We start from the raw sequence: 23,677 nt of genomic DNA on the forward strand, positions 1-23,677 counted from the left end.
CAGTAGTCGTTTATCGATCAGCAGATGTCTATTGAAACCCAATCAGCACGATACGATTATATGAACTATTGTATAAACTGGCAGACTAAGATTTGATTGACAGATCGAGTGTGACCTGTAGCTATATTTCACTCTATTTTTCATGATGTACAATACATAGCTCCGAAAACAGCTCTTAAAAAAGGAAATGTCTAAAACACTTTCTATTCTCGTGCAAATTGGCGGTCGTTGAATGTGGAACAAATGTTGTGACCCCTTGACCAGTGATATTGAATCGTATGACGCAACCAGTCACCAATTCACAATATAGAAATGTATGTGAAAATTAAATGGCAAGACTTAAGTAATCCTCAGGTGAACCATTGGTATTAACAATTATTTTGCGAATGGTAGTTTACGTTTAATTGTGTATTCGGATTAAATAGACATATGTACTAACTTTTTCTGTGATTCTTTATAGAGTAAATGTGTTAGTGAGTCTACTGTTGCGAAGAGAACGTCGAGGTGCGTGGACACGGGAGAGCGTGCAGATGACACTTACGCGCGAAATAAACGCATTCATTTGTTACAGATAGTCCAGTTTTATTCATCCAAACGACCAGCTGATATAACGCCTTGCTGCCCCCCTCTCTGCTTCCCCTTCTTACAAAGTCTTACAAACTATCATAAACTCCAAGCCGTGACAGAGTAAATATACGACCAGCCAATCGCTGCAATCCCTATAGCGATCACGTGATTACAATGGACGTGTCTCACGGTTAAATCATTACAAAGTTGTCACTACTAAATACAATTAGTAAACAATCTATTCATAATAATCCTGTAATATATGTTTATAATGTCTACGCTGTTGATTCTAAACAGTACTACCAAGGCGTGTGAACCAAATGTGCGTACGTGATGTCATTGATAACACTTCACTGTGATATTTTGGACAAATATACAACTATAGTCGGTTATTGAGCCACTTTATTAGAACCAATCAAGTCTGCAAATCCCATATAACTCAATTAGTTTCATTTACATCACTAACTTTAAGTTCAAGCATTCAACTTGATCGGACACACACTCGAAGCAACAACTGAAAGTGTCCCTACACTTCTACATATTTTACTTATCGAGTGTAATTTTAAAAAGTTCCTTCATCGATAAAAATAATTGTATGGCGGAATAACGAACTGCAGACAGTCTTTCTAGTTTTAACAGAATTGTGAAAAACATGTTGGTTCAGTAGTCGTTTATCGATCAGCAGATGTCTATTGAAACCCAATCAGCACGATACGATTATATGAACTATTGTATAAACTGGCAGACTAAGATTTGATTGACAGATCGAGTGTGACCTGTAGCTATATTTCACTCTATTTGTCTATGCTGTACTATACGTAGCTCTCAAAACTGCTTTTAGGAAAAGACATTTTAGATCTAAAACAATTTTTACTCTCGCGCTAGTTGGCGGTTTGTGGAATGTGAAACAATGTTATGCGCCTGTGACTATTAATACTGAATCGTATGACCATTCTAACCAGTTATCAAGTCACAGTGTTATGAAATAGCGCCCGCACACCAATTTAATTCTTTATATTTTTTACCAGATCTGTTCTTGTACTGTCTGGAATATAGGTGCATATCAGATACAGATTATATTTCCTATAGATGTTAACAAATGTTTTCGGATAAAATACTATGACTAGTATGTGATTGGTAATGTTTCAATTTTGTCATTTTATTAAATAATTACGATGCCTTAAGTTTATTTAGTTGCTTTTATTTCATGAGTAAATAAATATCCGCATATGATTTGTTTTACGTTAATGTAATATAATTTGTGAATTTCCAATATATTGTGGAACATAACATGTTGGTTTTTGACGTATTCTCGATTGGTGAATTGATGGTAAGTAATCACAATATAGTTTTCAGCTGCGACTTTTGAGGTTATACCTTTGGTGGCGTCATTTAATTTTCAACAATAGGATTTTGGAATGAGCGGCGAAAATCAATATTCTATATTCAATTTAGGATGTTCAATTTAATTGACGAGCTTGGGGCATTTTTGGTTATTTGCATATTTTAAATTCGACTGCGAGCCCAATAATAAATCATCATATTTCAAAAGCAAGCGCAAATGGCAATGTTACTAGTCAATGATTCTATGCGTCTGTGGGAACAAAAAATAAACACCAATGCTAACTTTAAGCCTACACACTTCATCTAAAACGCGAATGCGGATGGACAGCGCTTGATTAAATTCCAGTCCCAGACTCACTCAACACTTTCAAATACTAAATTAACGATTTCGAAAAAAAGTCAGCACTTTTGAATAATAACAAATTTTCAAAAAATTGTGAAACTGGAATATATCAACGTGATGACCAATCAACTGTTGATTAATGATCGGTTGATACACCGCGTGGGGTCGGTTACATTGTTTTGTATTCGTTTCTGTTGATGTTTACTTATGTTAAAAAGCTCCATACATTAAAATATAAAACGTAAAAAAAAGAACTCAAACGTCCCCAAACTTTATTGCGACTCATTTTTTCTAGATAGACAGCCAGTAAAAAATATTTATTAGTTATTTAATAACAAAACTTAGAAGCTCCATGTTCTTAAAACATGGTCTTTATGACCCTGTTATCTAGAAAATGCTTATTATATAGGCCACTGGAAGTAGTAAATAATAATAATAATTCCATACTGTAGGTATGACTGAATAGAGGGCGCTAGCACACACTCACATATAACCACCCTGCCTACGTTAATAACTACGCAGATTTGTTTTCACACTGACGGAGTTTATTACATAATAGACGTAAAATTTATAAAATAGTTACATGAAGTATAGATTTATAGAGTGGTTAAGTATTTTTTCACGCTAGGAAATATGAAATAAGTAAGAAAAAAATCGATTGAAAAGCTATTTAATCTATATGTCGTATTATTTCAGATAATTGAGTATACATTTGATGTGAAGGTAATGATAAATCTCGGTTAGCGATACACAGACTCGGCATTGACATGAATCTATTAAAAAAACACAGGCATAACATGTAAACGAGTAAATATGGACGAGTTCTGGATAAATACGTCTAAACGTTGTAGGCCTCAAGTTTTACAAGTGAGATGTTATATATTTACCTGATCATTGACTGGAATATGGAATTATATTTTTCAACTCTTTTAACTGGGATAAGAGTAAACCAGCGCCGCGTTTTGTAGAATAAAGTATTCTCATATATTGCAATATATTCCTATAGAATGAGTTTACAGGCGTAGGATAGTTTAGGTAATGCTGCAGCTACTCGCCCTCTGTGTCGCTCAGTGAAAATGAATTTATGTGTAGCGCACAGGATTATTGATTGGTAACTCATTTGAATATTTCATATATCGCCTAATAAGCGTGTTTTTTATTGCATTTATAAGAGAAGTTTTGGAAGGCTAGTTTATTAAAGCCAACCGTGATATATGCAACAGATGCTCGTAAGAAGACGTTTTGTTTAGTAGTTCAATGTTTCGAGAGAATATAAAGCTGAGTTTATTTCAGTTTATATCAAAATTACACTGTAAACTTCGAGTGTAAGTGTATGTGCTGAATCAGTTCATATGACGCATGTCAACGAAACTACACGGCGAAGCGATCTCTCTCTATCAGCTTTGTAGACCATCGAAATCATGTTTAAAACACTTGCTTAGCATTTTTAAAAATAGAACAGTAAGGCGTCAAGTCATCATTTGTTGCTGCAAATCAATTATAACAATGCATACATGTAATTTAAAAATTGACTCTATGTAGTTTCGAGCAAATCCGTTGTGTTGAGTGTGAGCAGATGTTTTTTACTGATCTACATATAGAGGGCGCTCGTTTATATGTTTTTTTTTTTTTTGAACTGTTGAACGAATCGAACTGCAGGGGCGCTGTTTCAAGGCATTTTGGTTATTTCATTCCATTCATATGGAAGACAGCAGAAGTTCCGATGAATGGGTTATTTATTTATTTACTTATTTTTAAAATAGCATTTTCAAATTTTGTAATAAACGTAATAACTTTGTAAACTTTTATCTACAGGACCAGCAATACACTAAAAAAACTAAAAAAAATGTCAGACCTGGAGCATGAATTTAGTTTTATAAGCAGATGCTTCCCCATAACTATACCACCTCGTCGCTCGATATGCAAGAGATGATTATTAAACGATATTAATAATACATTTTAATGACGATGACCCACTCATCTTCTTATCTACAAATAACTAACTGCACATGGCACCTCAAAAACAGGTTTTTTTGCTTCAAATAGTTAGTAAGTCACTACTACTTTTCTACTGCCTTGTTTTATGAATACATACAACGACAGGATTCCACTCGTAACACTAAATACAACGATATAAAATGTAGAATATATGTTGGTATTTATAAAACGAAGTAATATTCGGTAATCGTCACTCGTGGTGTCAGCACAAATATTTTTTATCACATAAGTTTCTATGTATCAAGGATTCAAAAATGTAAGCAAATATTACACAAAATAATTATTGGTATTTACTTATAACAACCCAAATATAAACACAAAAAAAAATAAAAACACTCGCCATGCGAGTAATTATGATTAAATATTTAATTATTATACAAGTTTTCTTTAAGCACAATGTCTTTGCTGACAATGTCAACATTTTTGACAAAATTATCACTATATTGCCTAGTGGTTGCTTGGCAACTATTACCAGGTGTACATGAATAAGGTCATGGTTACAGTGTGTTTGTATGAGAGTATGAATTGGGCGTTAGTGGTCTGCACTTACATGTGATTGTATGAAATTGTACCAGTGTAGGCTGGAGTGATGAATGTGACTGCTTTTGTGATGCAAAGTAGAATAGTGTGCTGGGTAATTCAGCAGTGTGAAGTGGGCAAGGCGCCAGCACATATAACATGTGGCCTGTGAGTGGTGAGTCGTCCTAACGCATGGTGCATTGAAGGCAGTTTGAGTGAAAGACTGTCAAGTTGAATTTTGGACTATTGATACTGAGCATGTGAACAACTGAACGTATCGGACATTATAAAAGTCTAAACTTGTTATTGCGTGTTTATGAGGTCTACCCGGATGTATTACAATGCTCATGATGATGAACATTAATTTATTTATTTATTACACTCGCAATAGACCCAGTACCCAATAACAATATTAAACAGTCGATATGCGCCATCACGGAATAACAGCAAAAACATCAAAATTAAGATTAATGAGAAAAATCTTGAAATAGATGTTAAGCAAAACAAAAACTTTGCAGGCATACTTGTTTTAAAAATCATCTGAACTACTTCTTTTGGTTTGAAACACACTCATTATATAATTTTAGAAATCAGAGAAGAAATGGATGTTTTCTAATATCAATTATATTTACTATAAAATATTTAAACTATATATGATCTATAAAGAACATTAACATGTATACATGGATAAAATAAGAGTTGTCACCATGGTGATATATCAAATCTGTAACAGCACTTTATTGTGAAGTGATGTTAAACCAAAAGGTCAACATGCATCATGGTCTGCAACAGACTAGGCACGCCTTGTAACATAAATATGTAATACATTTTTTAGATTTTAAACAAGATTGAAAATGGGATCTTACTGTAAAATATTTAGTCATTTCAAAGAACTAACTGATGGAGAGAATTTATGAGACCAAAGAATATAAGATATCAGATAAGACTGATTAGTATTCAATCGACGACGCTTCATCACTTAGCCGACCATTCAGATAATCTTGACATTCAATAATTTTCGTGATGATTAACGCAATTCTGTTCTTGCAACTGCAATATATCACCTGCGTCGACCATCAACAAGTTTTATGAAAGCCAGAAGCCACCAACACTACGGAACTCATCAACAGAAAATTAATTTTGTCAAACGAATATTGACAATCAGGATTCCTTAAAAATTTAGCTGCTTTTGTCAACAAAGCTATGCGGATCCAGCAGAGAAATTAGAGCAACGTTTTTGTAATAATCCTCAATACCTTTCGTATCCCAGTGACTTTCGCGTTTAAAAAGGTCGCTCTTAGACAAATTAATATTTAAATTTGTATTTGTTTGGGATAGGAAAAGTGTCATTAATTCTCTTACAGTCTTTACAACTTCTAACAGAGTCAACAGACGTCGGGACAAGTTCAGAGCAGCACTTTCAAACATATACTCTAATCTTTTAAAATTATGTTTGACTAACTCTATTGGGGGAAGGGGGTTGTTTAATAGGTCCCGTTCCCTTGACTACTATAACATCTATTTAAGTAAATTTCGTCCAGCGGTAACCAGAAACTAAGACCTTTAAATCCTTTTTTCACTTTCTGATAGCAAAGGTTTCAGTTTAGTATCGATTCAGAAGATATAGAAGAGTTATTAAACCTGATATTTCTGATGAGTTCCCCACATCAGCATCAGCCACCATGACCAAGCAATATCCTGTATTTTTATTTTATCATGATAAAATTTCAGCATATTAATTTGACATTTTTGTCATCAACTTTTCTGAGAACCGGATATGGACCGTAAAACATGGCATCTAGAGCAGAACCCACAGCTGGCAATAAACCAACAACTTTTCTCCAACCCTGAATGACTGTCTTAATTTGCTTATCGTTACGTAATTTTGTTGTTGTGTTTTGCTGGGCTTAGTCTTTTCCACAAAACGAAACAAAACAAAACCCTAACCTTAAATTTTGAACAACTTCAAACATCGCCATGTCACAGAAATAAATTTGTCGAAGATATTTAGTTTCCACCTCTTTTCCGCCTAATTTGCAACTCGATTCATTTGTGCTGACATGACGTGACATCCTTTTTGAAATTGTTGAACACTGATGGCGCTTTCGTTTTGTTTCGTGGAGAAGACTAAGCCGTTTAGCTGTAATAGTAAATACATGTATTGTGACAATGCCCAGTTAGCTAGCGAGGCTTGCCCAGCTGCAGAATTAGGATAGACCGCATGCATTGTCGTTGATAATTAATATTCTTTTGTTCGTGCAAGACGACTGTGATCACGAGTTAGACAGTTGACACCCAGCTTCAGGCCAGTGCCGTGAGTTGCAGTTCACCTCCAGTGCAGTTCAGTGCAAATGTCGACATGGCAGTTTGCACACGTTTCAAGACAATACCTGGCCAATATGTTACTTGGGACAAACAATCTGCAGTTACTCTACTTCGTAAAACCAACATTATTTGGAGACCTATATTTCACACGAAAACGAGGTTTGCTTGTCTACACAGATATTGTTCAAGTAGCTCTTGTACTCGTTGGCTTCATTGTTTGAAGTATAGAACTGTTTCGTTGTCGACTGTATTTGATTGAAATCTAACTAGAATATTGGACCTAGGTAGGTAGGCAATTTCGAGATGGCCTATCAGTATTATTGTAATGTATCTTGCAGACCGATGTGAATTTATATTACCACAATCCAGGGGGCGGACATTCTGGCATTTTCACCGCCTGGCAACCATCGTGGTGAAAACAAAGGCCAAAAACCCGCAGAAAAACGGTACTTTGGGATGGTTGTTGGAACTCTCCTGAACAGTGTAACAAGATTAGCCCTGCATGTGTAACATATTTAAATTTGGTTGTTCAGGATTATTTCAAAGTTGAGTTTATGTTGTTTTCTCGAATTTTCACCAACTCGACCGGCGTTCCACAGCAGCGCGCACAAAGCCCATAGAAATTCATGGTACAGTGGTGCGCGTCTTAGCAACGTAGAACTTCTTTTGACGTAGCTCCACCCCGAGAATATACTCTTGTTATAAGTCAAGCGCCCTCAAACACTTCCTGTTTCAGAAGAACTGAAAGAGAGGCCAGTAGGTATAGAAACCCCACAGTCTCCATAGACAGACATTGGCTGGTTCTCGCCTCAAGTGTCTTGGCGTACCAAGCTACGGTTCTGATTGGTCACTTTCTCGTTGCTTGTTCTTTATCCCTTGGTTATCTGATGTTAGTACTTACGCTCGTGGCCCTAAAGCAGGGGTTTCCTTTTACTCACGAAAGTTGGACGAATATAAAACTGCTTCTTTTGTTATAAATTTCACCGAAACATCTCAAATATGTAAGGCTAAGCAAGCAGAGCAGAATGTATGGGCATGACGTAATGAAGACTTGTTCACAGAAAACGAATTTTATGTTTTCAAATTACGTCAATTAGTCACGCGACTTTGGGCAGGAATCCCGGCCCAGTGGAACAATATGGCCATTACTACGTGAATCAGCGAAAGACAGACACAGCCGCTATTCAGAAAGTAGTGTTTTAAAGGTAAGAAACGTTATCAGGGACCGAAACGTAATGATCTCATTTGCTGCTTTACAAAGAAATAATTTTGAATGATCAGTGGATTATTGTAATATGATTTTGCTTGCTTTTTATTAAACTTTGTTGAGCAATGGATGCAATAGAACATATTTACTAATTTCCCGAAAAAAGCAACCATCATAAAATGTTAACAAATATGGATCTATAAAACTAATGAAGGTGTCACGACGCCCATCGTTTCTTCAGTTGTTGGCTTCTTTAGTCTCATCTGTAACATGAACAAAAAAATGAATTAGTTTTTAACATTTGTGAATACTGAAATAAAAATTACCATTGTAACGTCTCATAGTATTTGGGCTCAAGCTCAAAGACAACAAGACAATCTCTTAATCAATAAGATGGCGGGATGGCGGCATGACATCCATTATGGTGGTATATATGGTCAACTGTTCTAGCCACATGATTGGGGGGGGGGGCTGAATGCATCTCCGAAATTCAGACAAATCGAAACAATAGAATAACATATAAAATATCAAAATGATTAGATAAAGTACTTATGGGAAACAAATTCAGATCAATATGCAAGCAATTAGATATTCTGGCGTTGATTGCCGGTTCACAGGAAAGAATCATGGCGCCAGATGTGATCGCTACAGATTTTATTGGAAATTGTTGTAGTTCATGTCCAAAGAATTCGCTCGTGTACTCCCTAAAAATTATATTCAGAAAATGAGAGTGATGCACGTTTAAAAAAAATATCTGCCGATTTCTATTTTTAACTGATCCAGTCAAAAGAAACGAATTCCAAAAAAATCATACAATAATGAGAGAGGACTAGTCCTTAGTTTAATAGATGTACGGGAAATACAACCTACTTCTTATCAGTAACTTTCCAGATTTCACCAAATTCAATAGCGTTTTTTGTAATAGTACCATCAGGTTTCTGAAAGTCATTGCGGGGATCATCATCTGCATTACCCATCAGACCGCATAGCTTTCCGCTGTAAAAAGAGCCAGAGTAGAATACATCTAATGCGTGCTTTCTCAGGGTCCATTTAAGGGAGAATGTCGTGTCCTTTGAAGTGAAATGCAGTTTAATATCTTTCTCTTCTTCCTGGACTGTTATAATTTTTGCGTCAGTCACCTGTCCACCTGTACGTCCCTGTTGAATGAATAATTGTTTATCATCTTGTTATGATCGCTGAATTAAAAAAGAAATTCTGATTGTATTATCACAATACTACACACTGACAACTTACTGTAGTAACATCACGTCCATCAATAATTGCGTATTGATTTCCAACAGTTACATTGATTGCAATAGTTCGCGTCTTGATATTGTCTGGTGTACTATCTTCTCTTGGTTCAAATTTGGTTGTGACTTCAAAACTAGGGTTGTCGCTGCAGTCCTTGAAAAGATGATACCATCCTATTCCTTGGAAATTATAAGTACGCTCATCGAATGTCCTCATATGAGGTTCACCATTTACACCATGTCCTAATGAAAAAAGTGGTGCACGTTTTATATTTATGTCATTACAATATGTTGTTTTCAATCATCATTCATTTTTACAAAGTAGAGCAAAGTAAGTGTGGGTGTTCACAAAACGTGATATTACATGCAAATGATAAAGATTGAAAACAATCTAATCAGGGATATAGAAACTAATGACCGTTCTACAGAAAATGTTTATTCGGCATGGGTTACCACCAACACACACAAGTGATAGAGCAACTGATAATATATGGAGATCGATTTATACTATACTCACCCTCGCAAAATGCATTAGCTCGTTCCACGGTACAATCAACGTCATTAAAATTTGCCCGCTAATTTCCTGTCAAATATTAGATCATTAACTCAAATATAATTGCATAAGGCACAACAAATCACCATACAATCTATCAACTTTTGGTATTTTTTGTATCAACATGATAAAATGATTATTTATGAAATCGTGTACAATGCAAGTACAATCTTCTCCCTCAATCTAAAAAATACGATGTATATTATAAAATATATATATATATTCTTCGTACTTACGACCGCTGGTGTTTTAATTGGCACTAACTTTACTTACCAGACCTCAACACAGTGCTCGATCCCATTTTCATTATTTGGTTCGTCGACATCCCAGTTGTCGTAGGTAATTTCTCCGTTACCTGAGCAGTAAGTGAAATTCCCTTCATGGTTCTCATCGCTTACACCAATCCAATAAAAACCTAATATCATTAAAATAAAATGAGGCAAGGTAAAACAATAACTTTGATACGAATAAATATTTACAAAGTTGTAATTAGTTTCCATTGTTTCATGACATTTTATGTTACATTGTAACAAATACGATATGTCCACGTCTGCAAATATACCTGCCACATATAATTTCATTATCTCGTCCATTTGGAACTGATTTCTGGGCTGTGCGAGGCCCCATCCCATTTTGTTACATGCAGCTTTTGCTTCGTACCAGTTCATTGGTCCCTCTATAACGTGGTACTGTGGCGGGTTAAATATAAAACAAACAAGATTAAAGGTGAACAATAACAAGTGAGTGTCCGATGAGAACTAAAAGAAGAACAAATTCAGTGTAGCTGCTGATACACATTGTAAATATTTTGACAGTATTTATAATTCAAATATATATAACCAATGCAACTATATTTGGTACAGTAACATTTATAATAACATGTTGTCATTTGAAATGGTCAATGTAGTATAAATACTGACAATATAATTCATAGTGATAGATGTGTATTTTATCTACAGGTTTATCTTATATGAATACATTCTACATTTTGTTTAAAACCGGTAAGTTAGTAATTTTAAAAACGACTGAAATGGGTGGCAATTGTTTTCAGACCAGAACACAACAGCTTAAATAGAAGCATTGAAATCTTTGTATTCTCCATCACCGTGCACACATTAGAATTCTTTCCATAACTTGATTGAATAGATTGTTGAAAACTTTTATAAATATTGATATACAAACTTGTATTGCACTTTTATTATTTCGCTAACAGAGAAGGACTACTTTCGCTTCCCAACCAATTTCTGGAAAAGAAAAAAAGGAAAGAACTAACATTGTTTTAATGCAATTGGAACGATAGATGTGAATCTAACACAGATGAGCCTCGGTTTGCAAGGGACCATTTTGACACTGTATTGTGTAGAATTTTCCTCGTTATCCGAACTGTTTTTTTCCCATTGGTGATGCAAAGACTTGCAATGGTAAGGTAGACATTATAATTATATATCACATGAATTTGATAAATATATTGTGTACTAATTGTATTTGATAGTGGCAACTTCGCAAAGCTTTAACCGTGAAAACATCCCTGGTAACTAGTAAGCATGAACAGCTGCAGCGATTGACTTATCGCATGTTTACTCTGCCAAGTCTTAGAAAATCTATTTTATAGTTTGTAAGATTATATATGAGAAGGAGGATAAAGACAGAGAATTCGAAAAAGGAAATGGGCAGCGAGGCGTGATCTTAAGTAGACGGTTTGAATGAATGAAGATGGTCTATCTGTAACGAATTAATGTGTATTTCTTTGGGTCGAATCTGGTATCTCTATATGTATCTCTGTATTATCAGCCAAGCGAGACAAAATTCCCTGGACACAATGCTAGTGTTCACAACAATATACATAACAATAAGCTCATAACTTGTTATGAGAGTGAACTTACCTCGTGTGGAACTGCTAGAGTCAAACTGGTAGCCACAAAGATCAATAATAAACGTAACATCGTGGCTGTTTTTCTAACAGTACTCTTCAACGCGAAATGCTGTGCAGTGACTTCAGACAAACATACATGCACGTGTAGATTTGATCTGCTCGTTCGATTGTATCGATAATTTTTTGTTGACGCACGTGTTTGCAATCCCTCCATTTGGACGCATTCCTATTGGCCAAATAAACTATTGCACACGCAACTGAATTACGTCGCGCATGCCCATTTTCATTCTTTACGTAGGGACTAATGGTAATGGTATAAACCGTACATAGCTGAGAAATGCACTAAACAATGTCATGTGTGATGCACCCTTCTGAGGAATAACTATATTACTCATAAACAGCATATTTCACACTATTAAGTTTTCCCATCTTTTCACTGACACGAATTTTGAATCAAACACTTCATTAAGTGCGAACGTTTCGATTGTTTGTAATATGTTGCCGACAATATACCACCAATTTACCTTCGCAATTATTGATTGAATAATTTGTTTTGCTCAAAATATTAACACACATACATGCACATCTGCAGATGTTGACTAAGCTTAACATAATATGGTATTGCTATACTGGGCTGGCAATACACAAAGTACACACGAAAATGATATTATTTTTATGATACATTTACGTCAACACGTCAAAACTGAAAATCAAAATAGAGACGTTCTAAACCTCCCCGTTACAAAATCCAAGAATAAAGCATTTTCTTTAATTTTGCGTATTATTACGTCATATGTAACACCAAACAGCAGTCATTATCATTGTCACCATTCCTTCAATCATCATCATTACTGTTGATACTTTGGTTTCTTCATCGCATGATTCACTTTCATCGACAAACTAATCAAGAATTAACTACAAAACACTGTAGTAAGCACCCAGTCTATTATGAGTAATATATATTAGTTTATTGAAAGAATGTTATAATGATAATAATAATAATAATAATAATAATAATAATAATAATAATAATAATAATAATAATAATAATAATAATAATTAAAAATAATTAAAAATATTTTTGAAATAAAATAAACCTTAGACTGATAACTTAATTAATTAATCATGAGACATAGTAGTGTGGAAAAGTTGTAGTCCCCTCTGCTATTATTACAACAAATTGACCACTATCATTTCACCACATACTGCTATAGCCAGTAGTTATAGAAAAATGTGTTGATGAGCACAGCCAGCATTAAATGGGAATGTATATCAGTGTTTAGTTGAATCAATTTTACCTATTTTTTTCTAATACCTCCAGCCCAAACAATGCTGATGGTGGGTTACATTATTGACCGGTACACTTTCAATAAATGCCGATTATGTCAGGTATGTTAAAGGAATAAGAGTACAAGGAAAAATTTAGTCAAATCTATTACAGCATGATACATGGGCCAATGGTATAATATAGACGTGATTTAAGGTGTTTCGAAATGTTTAACACATGGAATACATGGAATTTGTTTTTCTATTTGAATATTAATATCTAAGTGTTCAATCTACAAGCATGTCTAGCTTAGTCTGGCCCTAAGCTGGTGGCATACATCAGCAAATACGGAACGCCCTATCTTTATCATATTTTTAACTGGCACCTTTAGTTTCATGTGGTTTCATATTTGAAAGGGGTTGGAAAAAATATAATTCATCTCTCGTCCTTCTGTAAGAAAAAAAAACTCTATGACAAAATAAACATTAAATTATTGTATATTATGAAGAATGAAAACAGAGATTCTGCTCAAAGTAAATTAGATAACGCTCCTAACATTTTCATCACCCTCTGGTTCTGCTGCTGTAGATAACAACATATTGGTACACTGAACTGTTAATCAGGATGCAGGTGTGCTTTCAAACCCAGCCAGCATAATGATGGGATTATATCAACTATTGCCTATGATTATAAAAATGGTTGCACCAGGAACCATCTTGGGGGTCAATCGTACATTTATTACAAGAGGCATGTGCAAATAGGTAATTTCCAGACATTTCTTATCCTAAACACATAATGGTGGGTTAGTTGTTTAAGTTATTCATACTAACGTGGAAAAAACATTGAATGTTGTCGAGTCGAACAATCTTATATGTATGGTAGTTACACTCTCACTTTGAACATGTATGGTAATTGCACTAAGCGCTGTCCAGTTCTAGACAAGAAATAACCTGATAATCTATCGAGCAGTCAGACAATTAAACATGGGAAATACGGAAGTGAAGGTACGCCATTTTATCAATAATGAGTTACAGATGAATAATTAGAATTTTAAAATCAAACGTGCATATGTCATTAAAAAAAAGATCATGTAAAGATTTTTCCAGTTAAACACGAGGAAATCGTTAGTAGATGCAATAAGCGCAAGTATAAATTCATGATTGATTGACAATTATTTGTCTTGATAACCAAGTCTAAAGAAAGTGTTCAAACAATATAAGTGTATTAATATTCCCAATGATTCACAACTGGCACAATGGAAAACGTAAATAGTAAATATCCTGATCGTGACCTCTATGTTATGTTATAACACATTAATGGTTTTAGTCGTGAGTGGAATAATCCTGATGTGAAACCGATCTAAAAACACTTATTTATCAAATATGATTTGTAACTCTACAATGGTGACTATAGAAGACTAAGTATATGGCTTGCCTCGTATGTCAGGCAATAATAATATTGTGCTCAATAATAATACACTTTCCGACTGAAATTGGATTGAGCAGCATTGGGATTGAAATGAAATATTACACAGGTATTAAACTAAAATAACAGAATTTACTTTTAATACCAGTGAACTAAGAAATAATACAAAAATATAAGTAGACTATAAAAATATGATGGACAGAATGTTCAGTCACATCATGTCAACAATGCAATCAACATAAACAAGTTTAATCAGTATCTAAGCAAACTCAGAATACAGTAATAGAATAAAAGCTGCAATGGTATGCTTATCCTTGATGAAATAATATTCACACGCAGATAACATCTGATTCATCGCCACAATTGTTTAAGACAATATTAATGACAACCAGCTGTGTATTGTGACGTATTTAAAGTTGAATCCCCAAGAGCAATAATGGTATAGCCCAGATGCACTTGCGCTTGAGTTATTGGAACATTCCTTGAATTTCTCCTACCACAGAGATAAATTGCCCGCCAAAATGATTTGCACATGAAACACAGAGTAGCAAAGTAATCAATATTTGAGGGTCATAGGGAAACAACAAAAACAATTGTACATCAGTCGGTCTGCAGTTCTGATTCGTAGCATGTCTGTGTCCCTCAGTTCAACATGGCTTTCTACCTGAATTGTGGATAAAGTTATCATAATCACATCCTTCATGCTATTGTTTACCGGGATTTGAGATGTCATGCGCTTATTTTTATTACTACACAAACTTTTAAAAGAAATATTGCTGGTTAACGATGACTAGGAGATATTGGCTGAATGATCTAAGGGTGTTTGCTCAATCCGTGCAATGACAGATTAGACCTCACTTTCTTCACAGTCGTAAGCATCATCTTTCTCATCGAATTGAACTTTCTTGTGACTTGTACCCATCATTTCAATCTGAACTGTTGTTTTTTTACATTTGCATTGGCATAGCTAGTTTTGAACACTACAATAAAGACTTTGTGTTTTTGACATTGTCAAATTGTTTCTATTTTCTGAATAAAAAAACTGAACTATATTAAGAATACACTATTTCTTACTTACATTTTACACAAGAATATAACAGGATATTTGCTAGTTGTTATATTCTCTATATTTTGCATTTGTTTTGAATTATGACTGAAAAACACTGAATAAAATGGCAAAAATATTTAGTGTGTCCAACAACTCACGTTGAGCAATAACTTTGACCAATAAGATTAATTTGGTTAAAATACTGTTTTTGTTGGTATAAACAAACGAAAGAATTTCACAATGTGGAAAATAAAAAGTACGTTTCATAATCTTTTCCAGACTTTAATTTCACTAAATACACCATGATATCATGATTGGGTTGTCCGAATACGCCATAGGTCTCCTTCTCAAATGATCTTTCATATTATCCATCGGTAAAACTCTAACGCATGAATTTTAGTTCAATTATTGTATATTGTTTGACTCAGCAACCCTCCTGCACACCAGATACATAACAAAATAGCTCAGCAATAAATATAAAAGAAAGTTTATCAACTTAAGGTGGTCTTTTGTCGCAATCCAAATCCTCCTTGGAAGAGTTGTAAGCGGATTTTTCCAATGTTGTTTTTCCTCTGATACCAACATTACTTACCAATATTCTATAACCTTTTCTAGTGCCGACCTCCTGGTGAAATTGCCACTTGTTTTCCATAGCACTACTATTCCTTTCCTTTGAGGCTAGTTGTGGTTGAATAAACATTGGTTGTATTTGCCCCTGGTTCATTGGATTCCTAAGTATACATGTGCAAGGGGTCAAGGATGTCTCCTATACAGTAAATACTATGGTTCAAACCGATGCTGTCATTTCGTGTTTAATTTGTATGTGTATACTAATGATGAAATATATGCCTTTCTTTGTTTTCTGACTCAAGGGTTCTCAAGAGTTCAGTTTTATTAAACATCTCAGTCAGTCCATTTCTCTTGGAGTGATAGAGGTTTGTTCTTGTCTTCTTTATCCTTTCACTTTGAATAGTTGTCTGAATATTTTTGACATTAAAATGGCCTCCTGACCAGAATTTAATCACTTTTGGAAACCATTGAAGTTTAAAACTAGTCGCAAAAATGTTTGGCAGCTGTATATGCAGTCTTGTTCTGAACTGGTATGGCAAGAGCTGGTTTGTTATAACAGATATATTTTTGTGCTTGTTCAGTGAATAATATTTATTGTCATCATATAGAGAGTTTACATATTAGCACAAAGACGGAGGGGTATGACGTGTTATACTTACTATACGTAGTCATGCTTACCTCACTAGCTGGGCAAATTTCCAAAGTTTATCTTCTCACTGCATAATGCACTAACTACATACATACATACAAAAGGAAAAATAATATATTAAATTCATCTCTGATAACAAAAACCAAACATGCAGTGGAGAAATATTAATCCCCAATACTTTTTATTTTTCATGCCTCAACTATATCACCCCCGATAGTCATTGTGTCACTGACATACGCAATGTATGACTCCAATTTCACTCCAGCCCCACATTCTTGGGATATTTCACCTTCTGTGTGTTTATTATTGCATCTTTGTGATGAGTTGTGTGTATGATGTATATGATTTTAGCTGATGGCCTATTGTATTCAAATAAATAGGTTAAACGTTATCAATAAACTCTAGTCCTGTGTTTATGTTTATTTGCCTTTGTTTTCAAATATACCAGTTGCTTGATTGCACACACTCGAGAAGCATAATCTCAAAGTGTCCCTACACTTCTCAAGTGTAATTTTAAAAAGCTTCCTTGTAAAAAAAATATTTGTATGGCAAACTTCAGACAGTATGTCTTTTTCTAGCAGTATTGTGAAAACATGTTGATTCAGTAAGTCGTTAATCGAGCAGCAGATGTCTATTGTAACCCGTTCAGCACGGCACGATTATATGAACTATTGTCTAAATTGTCAAATGTCAAAGCTCAAACACGACAAGCTTGTCGCATGGCATGTTCTACAGTGGAGTTCGGATGCCATTGATACATTACACGGCTGCTTCGATTGGGATGTACATTTTCATTGAATCGTCAGATAGCCTTGATGAGTCACCTTGTGTGAAAAAATCTTCTTTCATGCCCGAATCAAAGGCCGTGGTTCGGCTCATTTCTTCGTGAGGAGGTCAGAGCTAATCACGCTGCCTTCCAGTTTGAGTTCCAGGTTCTATTGACAGAGGCTCAACGGGACCTGAACAGCGACTTAGGTCAGCAAAGCGGATGTACAACGGCAAGTTAGAAGATAAAATTGATTCAGACGAAAGCCGCGCGCTTTGGCAAAGGGTGCAAAGTATTGCGGATTATAAATTTAAATCATCGACATCGGCCATATCCCAGACAATCCTGGCGATTTTACATGTACCTGCTATTTTTAAACAGTCATATTATTATTGCCCCTGTCCCCATTATTTCGTCCTTGAATGATTATCGGCCTGTTGTTTTGACCCCTGTTGCATGACGATACTGGATCAGTTGTTCTCAAATTGCTCAAGTCATTGATACCACGCATGCTGGACCCGCTTCAATTTGCCTACAGATCGAACAAGTCGGTAGACGACGTGGTATCCCGTACTTTATACAATGTACTAAAACATCTTGATTCGAAAGGTTCACCATATTGATTTTAGTTGCTTTTAATACGATTTTACCTCAGAAATTATTTACAAAAATGTTAAATCTAATCTAAAATGCCATGGAGTATCTGTAAATGGGTCTTGGGCTTTCTCGCACAGCGACCCCAGGTTATGAAATATCGGCACAAAGTTTTCAGGCTCGATGAACTTGAACACAAGGCGCCCCAGTGTCGCTGTTCTTCCTTTACAGATTGAAACGTTTTAGTTTGCAGACTGCCCTGCTGCTTAAACTCTACCGCTCTGTGATTAAGATTATCTTGATGCACTCCGTCATGGTCTAGTTTGGTAACATCAGTTACGAAGGCGGTAGGCTACTGGTCGGTGTGATGGCGAGTGCATCGCGCATTATTGGGATCGAAATACCCCCTCTATGAGACATGTACTGGAAACGACTGGCCGAGCGACCTGAACGTCTCATCCCGTGCGTGATTTGTTCGAACTCCTACCATTCGGCAGGCGCTATCGATCTGTGTCCTCCACATCGTCCCAGTCAGCCAACGGCTTCTACCCCATAGCCATCTGACGCATGACATGAAATTTATGTAAGGTCCCGAGGTAGTCTCTGTTGCATCTAGCCAAATGTTTGTATTTTAGTGTAGTGTACAAACCCAATTCTATGTGTATTGTTAATATATTTAGCCAATACACTATGATATTGATGACTCAAACGGCCAACTTAGATAATGCCTCGCTGCCCACTTCTTTCCGTATCATCCTTACAAAGTCTTACAAACTATCATAAACACTAAGCCGTGACTGAGTAAATATGCGACCAGCCAAATGCTGCACTCCTTGGAACGATCACATGATTACCAGTGATGTGTCTCACGGTTAAAACCTTATAAAGCTGCCAGTAAATAAAATTAGTAAACAATTTATTTATAAAAGTCCTGCAATGTATGTTTATAATGTCTTCCCTAAACATGTAATTTGTTGTTTCTAAACAATACTACCAAGGCGTGTGAACCAAATGTGCGTTTATGATGTCATTGATAACACTTCAATGTGATCTTTTGAAAAAATATATATACAACTATAGTCGTTTATTTAGCCACTTTATTAGAACCAATTAATTCTGCATATCCCGTATAACTCAATTAGTTTCCTCTACATCACTAACTTTGAATTTAACCATTCAACTTGATCGGACACACGCCAGAACAAAAACTAAAAGTATCCCTACACTTCTATTTATTCTACTTATTAAGTGTAACTTTAAAAAGCTTCTTCATCGATAAAAAATAATTGTATGACGGAATAACGAACTACAGACAGTTTTTCTAGTTTTAACAGAATTGTGGATAACATGTTGGTTCAGTAGTCGTTAATCGAGCAGCAGATGTCTGTTGAAACCCGGACAGCACGATACGACTATGTAAACTATTGTCTAAATTGACAATCTATGATTTGATTGACAGATCGAGTGTGACCTGTAGCCATTTTTCAATCTATGTTTTATGATGTACAATACATAGCTCCAAAAACTGTTTTTAAGGAAAGAAATATTAGGTCTCAAACAATTTTTATTCTCGCACTAGTTGGCGGTTTGCGGAATGTCAAACAATGTTGTGCATCCGTGACTAGTGATACTGAATAGTATGACGTAACCAATCATCAAGTAACAATATTGTACGTAGGGGAATATAGATAATGTTAATTGGCAAGACATATTAACATAATTATAATAGAGAAGGTCAGGGCTGATTTTGGACTTGTTCGGGATTGTAAAATAGTTACTTCCTTACCAATCCATTGTTTCGGTGATGAACAGTGTACATCCGGGTTGTCTTTCGATTAATGACAGTGTTATCGTATACTGCATAAATAAAATAACGCCAGCACACTAATTTAAAAGTTTATAAAATTATTTTTACCAGATCTACTCATGTACTGGTTGTTGCTTTTATTTGATGAGTAAATAAATACCGTATAATATCTGTTTTCCAATAATGTAATATAGTTTTTCTTCAATGCTCGTTTTTTTGAAATTTATTTGAAATAATAAAATGAATTCATTTTTTCTTTCTAAGCCTCGAGTAATGACGTCGTCACATCTAGTATCACACCATTTCCGGTTTGATTGTTTTTTATTTATTTGTTAATTATGACATCGCAATATATTTATGACATCTCGCCCAACACAAATGTTATGATTCGGCAGTAGAGGCGCTCTCACACACTCACATACATTCATCCTGCCTACGTCAATAAATACGCTATATAGAGGATAATATTTGGTAATCGTAGTCCTAAATAACTATTAAAATAGCTAGACGTTTCGAGCAATGGCTCTTTATCGATAGCATAGAAGAAAATGTTAAAACGTACAGAACGCGCATGAACTATAAAATATAATCACTAAAAAATTCCACAATAGAACAAATAACGCGCCTTATGTATTAAGCTCAACAATTGAGTTGAACTGTTTGTTAATTCCATGGGGTTCTTTAGTTACAAGACGGAATATAGTTTCCTCCTCGACAAGCCTGAGCTGATTTTCGTTGCTTTGGGCAATTTTCGTTACTTTGGGCAATGCTTTCCCAGTAACATTACGAGGGTAACCCCGTTTTTTGAAGTAATCACATAAATTCCTCGCCTGGTTACGGAAAACAGTATCATCGATACGATCCGATCACCATCAACCTTAGTAGAAATATCGGGAAATGGTAGTGTTATTTCTGATATTTCATGTGTGTATTGTATGGCGGGATTAATATTATTAACAAACTCGATGAACTGTAATAATTCATCCCGACTGTTTGACATGGCACAATAGCATCATCAATGTACCAGACATAAAATCCAGGTTTAGTGAAATAACGAAAAAATTACCTCCTCTTCATATGACATGAACAAACATGCATAGCTCGGACCAAAACAACTACCCATATCAACACCTCGTTTCTGTATATAATGTTTACCATTAAAGAAAAACAATTCCAGTTCAAAACGAATTCCGCTAGGCGCACAAACACAAACAAATCCTTAACTACCCTTTTATTCAGGCTGTAAAGCCAACAGTCCATCAGTGTGCGGGATAAATGTATAAAGTGATTTTACATCCATAGAAAATAAAAATCTGGGTTTATCCGGCATGAAACGAAATAACTCTAGTTTCCTAAGCGCATCATTAGTATCCTGAACATACGTAGGCTGTGACGTAACAATTGGTCTCAACATTGAATCCAAATATCGAGCTACGTGCTCAGTCGGAAAATTACATGCTGAGACAAGGGTCTACCAGGATTGTTAGGTAATAGATCAAAAACTGGTGTTTGTGGTCTGCGCACTATAAGATGTTTGGCCTCATTAGGCAAATCACCTTTAGCCATATAACCATTAACCACATCAACTATTTCCCGTTGAATTTCATTAGTGATATCCACATCAAGTGCCTGGTGGGAGTCTGTATCCTATATAACTACTTCGCCTCCACCAGATATAAATCTCTACGCCAAACCACCACTGTTCCACCTTCGTCAGCTGGCTGAATAATAATGTCATCACGTCGTGACTTAAGAGAATTAAGAGCGTCACGTTCCTGGCTAGTTATATTGCTATTTTGGCATTTTTGAATATTAAAATTAATAGCATGTATTTCACGTCTACATTCACTAATATAATGATCAAGTGTATCATTAGGACCACGTGGTGGTGTCCAATAAGACAAAGATGGTGGTGCTCCAAATAAACGAGCGTTGTGACTTTTATCCATGTCCTGGCTAGCTTCATCGCGATCGCGATCAACGTCCTGCGCATGGTACTCCTTCAGTCTTAGTCGGCGAAAAAAACTGTCAGCGTCGCGTTTCACCTGAAATTCATTAACTCTAGATTTAACCGGAATGAAATTCAGTCCCCGACTCAATACGCTACGTTCGGATACACTAAGAGGGAGGTCCTCAGGGATAGTGACCACCGGCGAACATTATCGCGCTCAGCAACAGGCAACATGTACTCACAAATTATTTTCTTCATACTAAACTGCACAAAGTCTGTTCAATTTCATTAATTTACGTAAATATTACAGACGTACAATTTATGAATTATTTACACAAAGTATAAATTTATAGAGTATTTACGAAATACGATATATTAGTAAAAAACAAAATCGAATAACAATTATTGAGAATCCATTTGATGTGAAGGTAATGATAAATGTTGGGCAGCAATAAGCATACTCGGCATTGACTTGAATCGATGAAATAACACACAGGCATAACATTTAAATGGGTAAATGTGGACGAGTTCTGAATAAATGCGTCTAAACGTTGTAGGCCTCAAGTTTTACAAGTGACATATATTTTACAACTCAGTGAACTAGGATGAGGGTAAAATAACAGGGTATTTATTGATAATTCATTAGAATATTTCATATATCACCTCATGAGAGTGTTTTTTTATCTTGCAATCATAAGAAACGTATTGGAAGAGTAGTTTTTTAAAGGCAACCGTGATCTATGCAACAGATGCTCCTGTTATATGTTTTGTTCAGTAGTTCAATGTCGAGTGTATTGAGAGTGATCAGATGTTTTTAACTGATCAACATAGAGAGGGCTCTCGTTTATTAATTTTTTTAACTGTTGAACGAATCGAGCTGGAGAGGCGCTATTTCAAGACATTTTTGTTATTTCATTTCAGTCAGATGGAAGACAGCGGAATTTCCGATGATGAGTAACTAATTAATTAAGTGAAATATTTATTTATTTATTTTTGAATTAGCATATTCAAATTTGAATTGTGACAGATCTAATGACTTGTATCTACAGGACAAGCAATAAAAAAAATAAAAAATTGTCTGGCCTGGAGTATGAATTGGGTTTTATAACATGATGCTTACTAGCAACTATACCATTATGTGAAAGATGACTATAAAACAATATTCATAATTCGAATAATATCTTGCTCGTTTACTTATTTTAGTGACGATGACCCACTCATCTTCTAATCAACTGTAGCAGTCAGGACGAAACAGATTCTCTTTTTGTGGCGTCATTTTCCCTCTTAAAATCTGTGCAAAATCTAACGGAGGCAACAAGCGTTGGTAAAGGTAAACCATCTGACAACTTAATTATGTCATAAAGCATATAATCAATATCTAGTCTAATCTTTAAAAATTGTGTTAGACTAACTCAGATAGGTGGCCTTTTTAATAGATCCTGTTCTCTTGACTTCTATAACATTGTGTTTAAGCAACGATGTCCTCCTGAGGTATCCGACAATTAAGCCCTTCAATCTTTGTTTTACTTTCTGATAGCAAATGTTTAAGTTTAGTATCTAAGTCAGCAACTACATAACAGTTATTGAACCTGAGACTCACGTGGAATCAGGATAAACAGCA

At 35.2% G+C, this 23,677-nt stretch overlaps 1 protein-coding gene and 2 long non-coding RNA genes across 3 annotated transcripts; 1 reads left to right on the top strand and 2 right to left on the bottom strand.

The window, feature by feature from the left end:
- Positions 1 to 8,392: 8,392 nt before the first annotated feature.
- Positions 8,393 to 10,114, bottom strand: LOC144361787 (von Willebrand factor-like). Its single transcript, XM_085494571.1, has 4 exons — positions 10,071 to 10,114; positions 9,558 to 9,796; positions 9,174 to 9,460; positions 8,393 to 8,566 (listed from the first exon to the last, which is right to left on the bottom strand). Exons 2-4 carry the CDS (start codon positions 9,768 to 9,770, stop codon positions 8,563 to 8,565), a joined length of 504 nt encoding a protein of 167 aa, XP_085350697.1. The 5' UTR covers positions 9,771 to 9,796; positions 10,071 to 10,114; the 3' UTR covers positions 8,393 to 8,562.
- Positions 10,115 to 10,487: 373 nt separating this feature from the next.
- On the bottom strand, positions 10,488 to 10,908 carry LOC146730087 (uncharacterized). The gene is made up of 2 exons (XR_014927944.1): positions 10,669 to 10,908; positions 10,488 to 10,521 (listed from the first exon to the last, which is right to left on the bottom strand). It is a non-coding gene; the product is annotated as an uncharacterized LOC146730087 (long non-coding RNA).
- LOC144361788 (uncharacterized) lies at positions 10,688 to 11,434 on the top strand. Its single transcript, XR_013422453.2, has 3 exons — positions 10,688 to 10,846; positions 11,066 to 11,107; positions 11,320 to 11,434. It is a non-coding gene; the product is annotated as an uncharacterized LOC144361788 (long non-coding RNA).
- Positions 11,435 to 23,677: the final 12,243 nt, after the last annotated feature.

This window comes from Saccoglossus kowalevskii, chromosome 20 (genome assembly GCF_978046115.1).
Source record: "Saccoglossus kowalevskii chromosome 20, keSacKowa6.1, whole genome shotgun sequence".
NCBI classification, from domain to species: domain Eukaryota; kingdom Metazoa; phylum Hemichordata; class Enteropneusta; family Harrimaniidae; genus Saccoglossus; species Saccoglossus kowalevskii.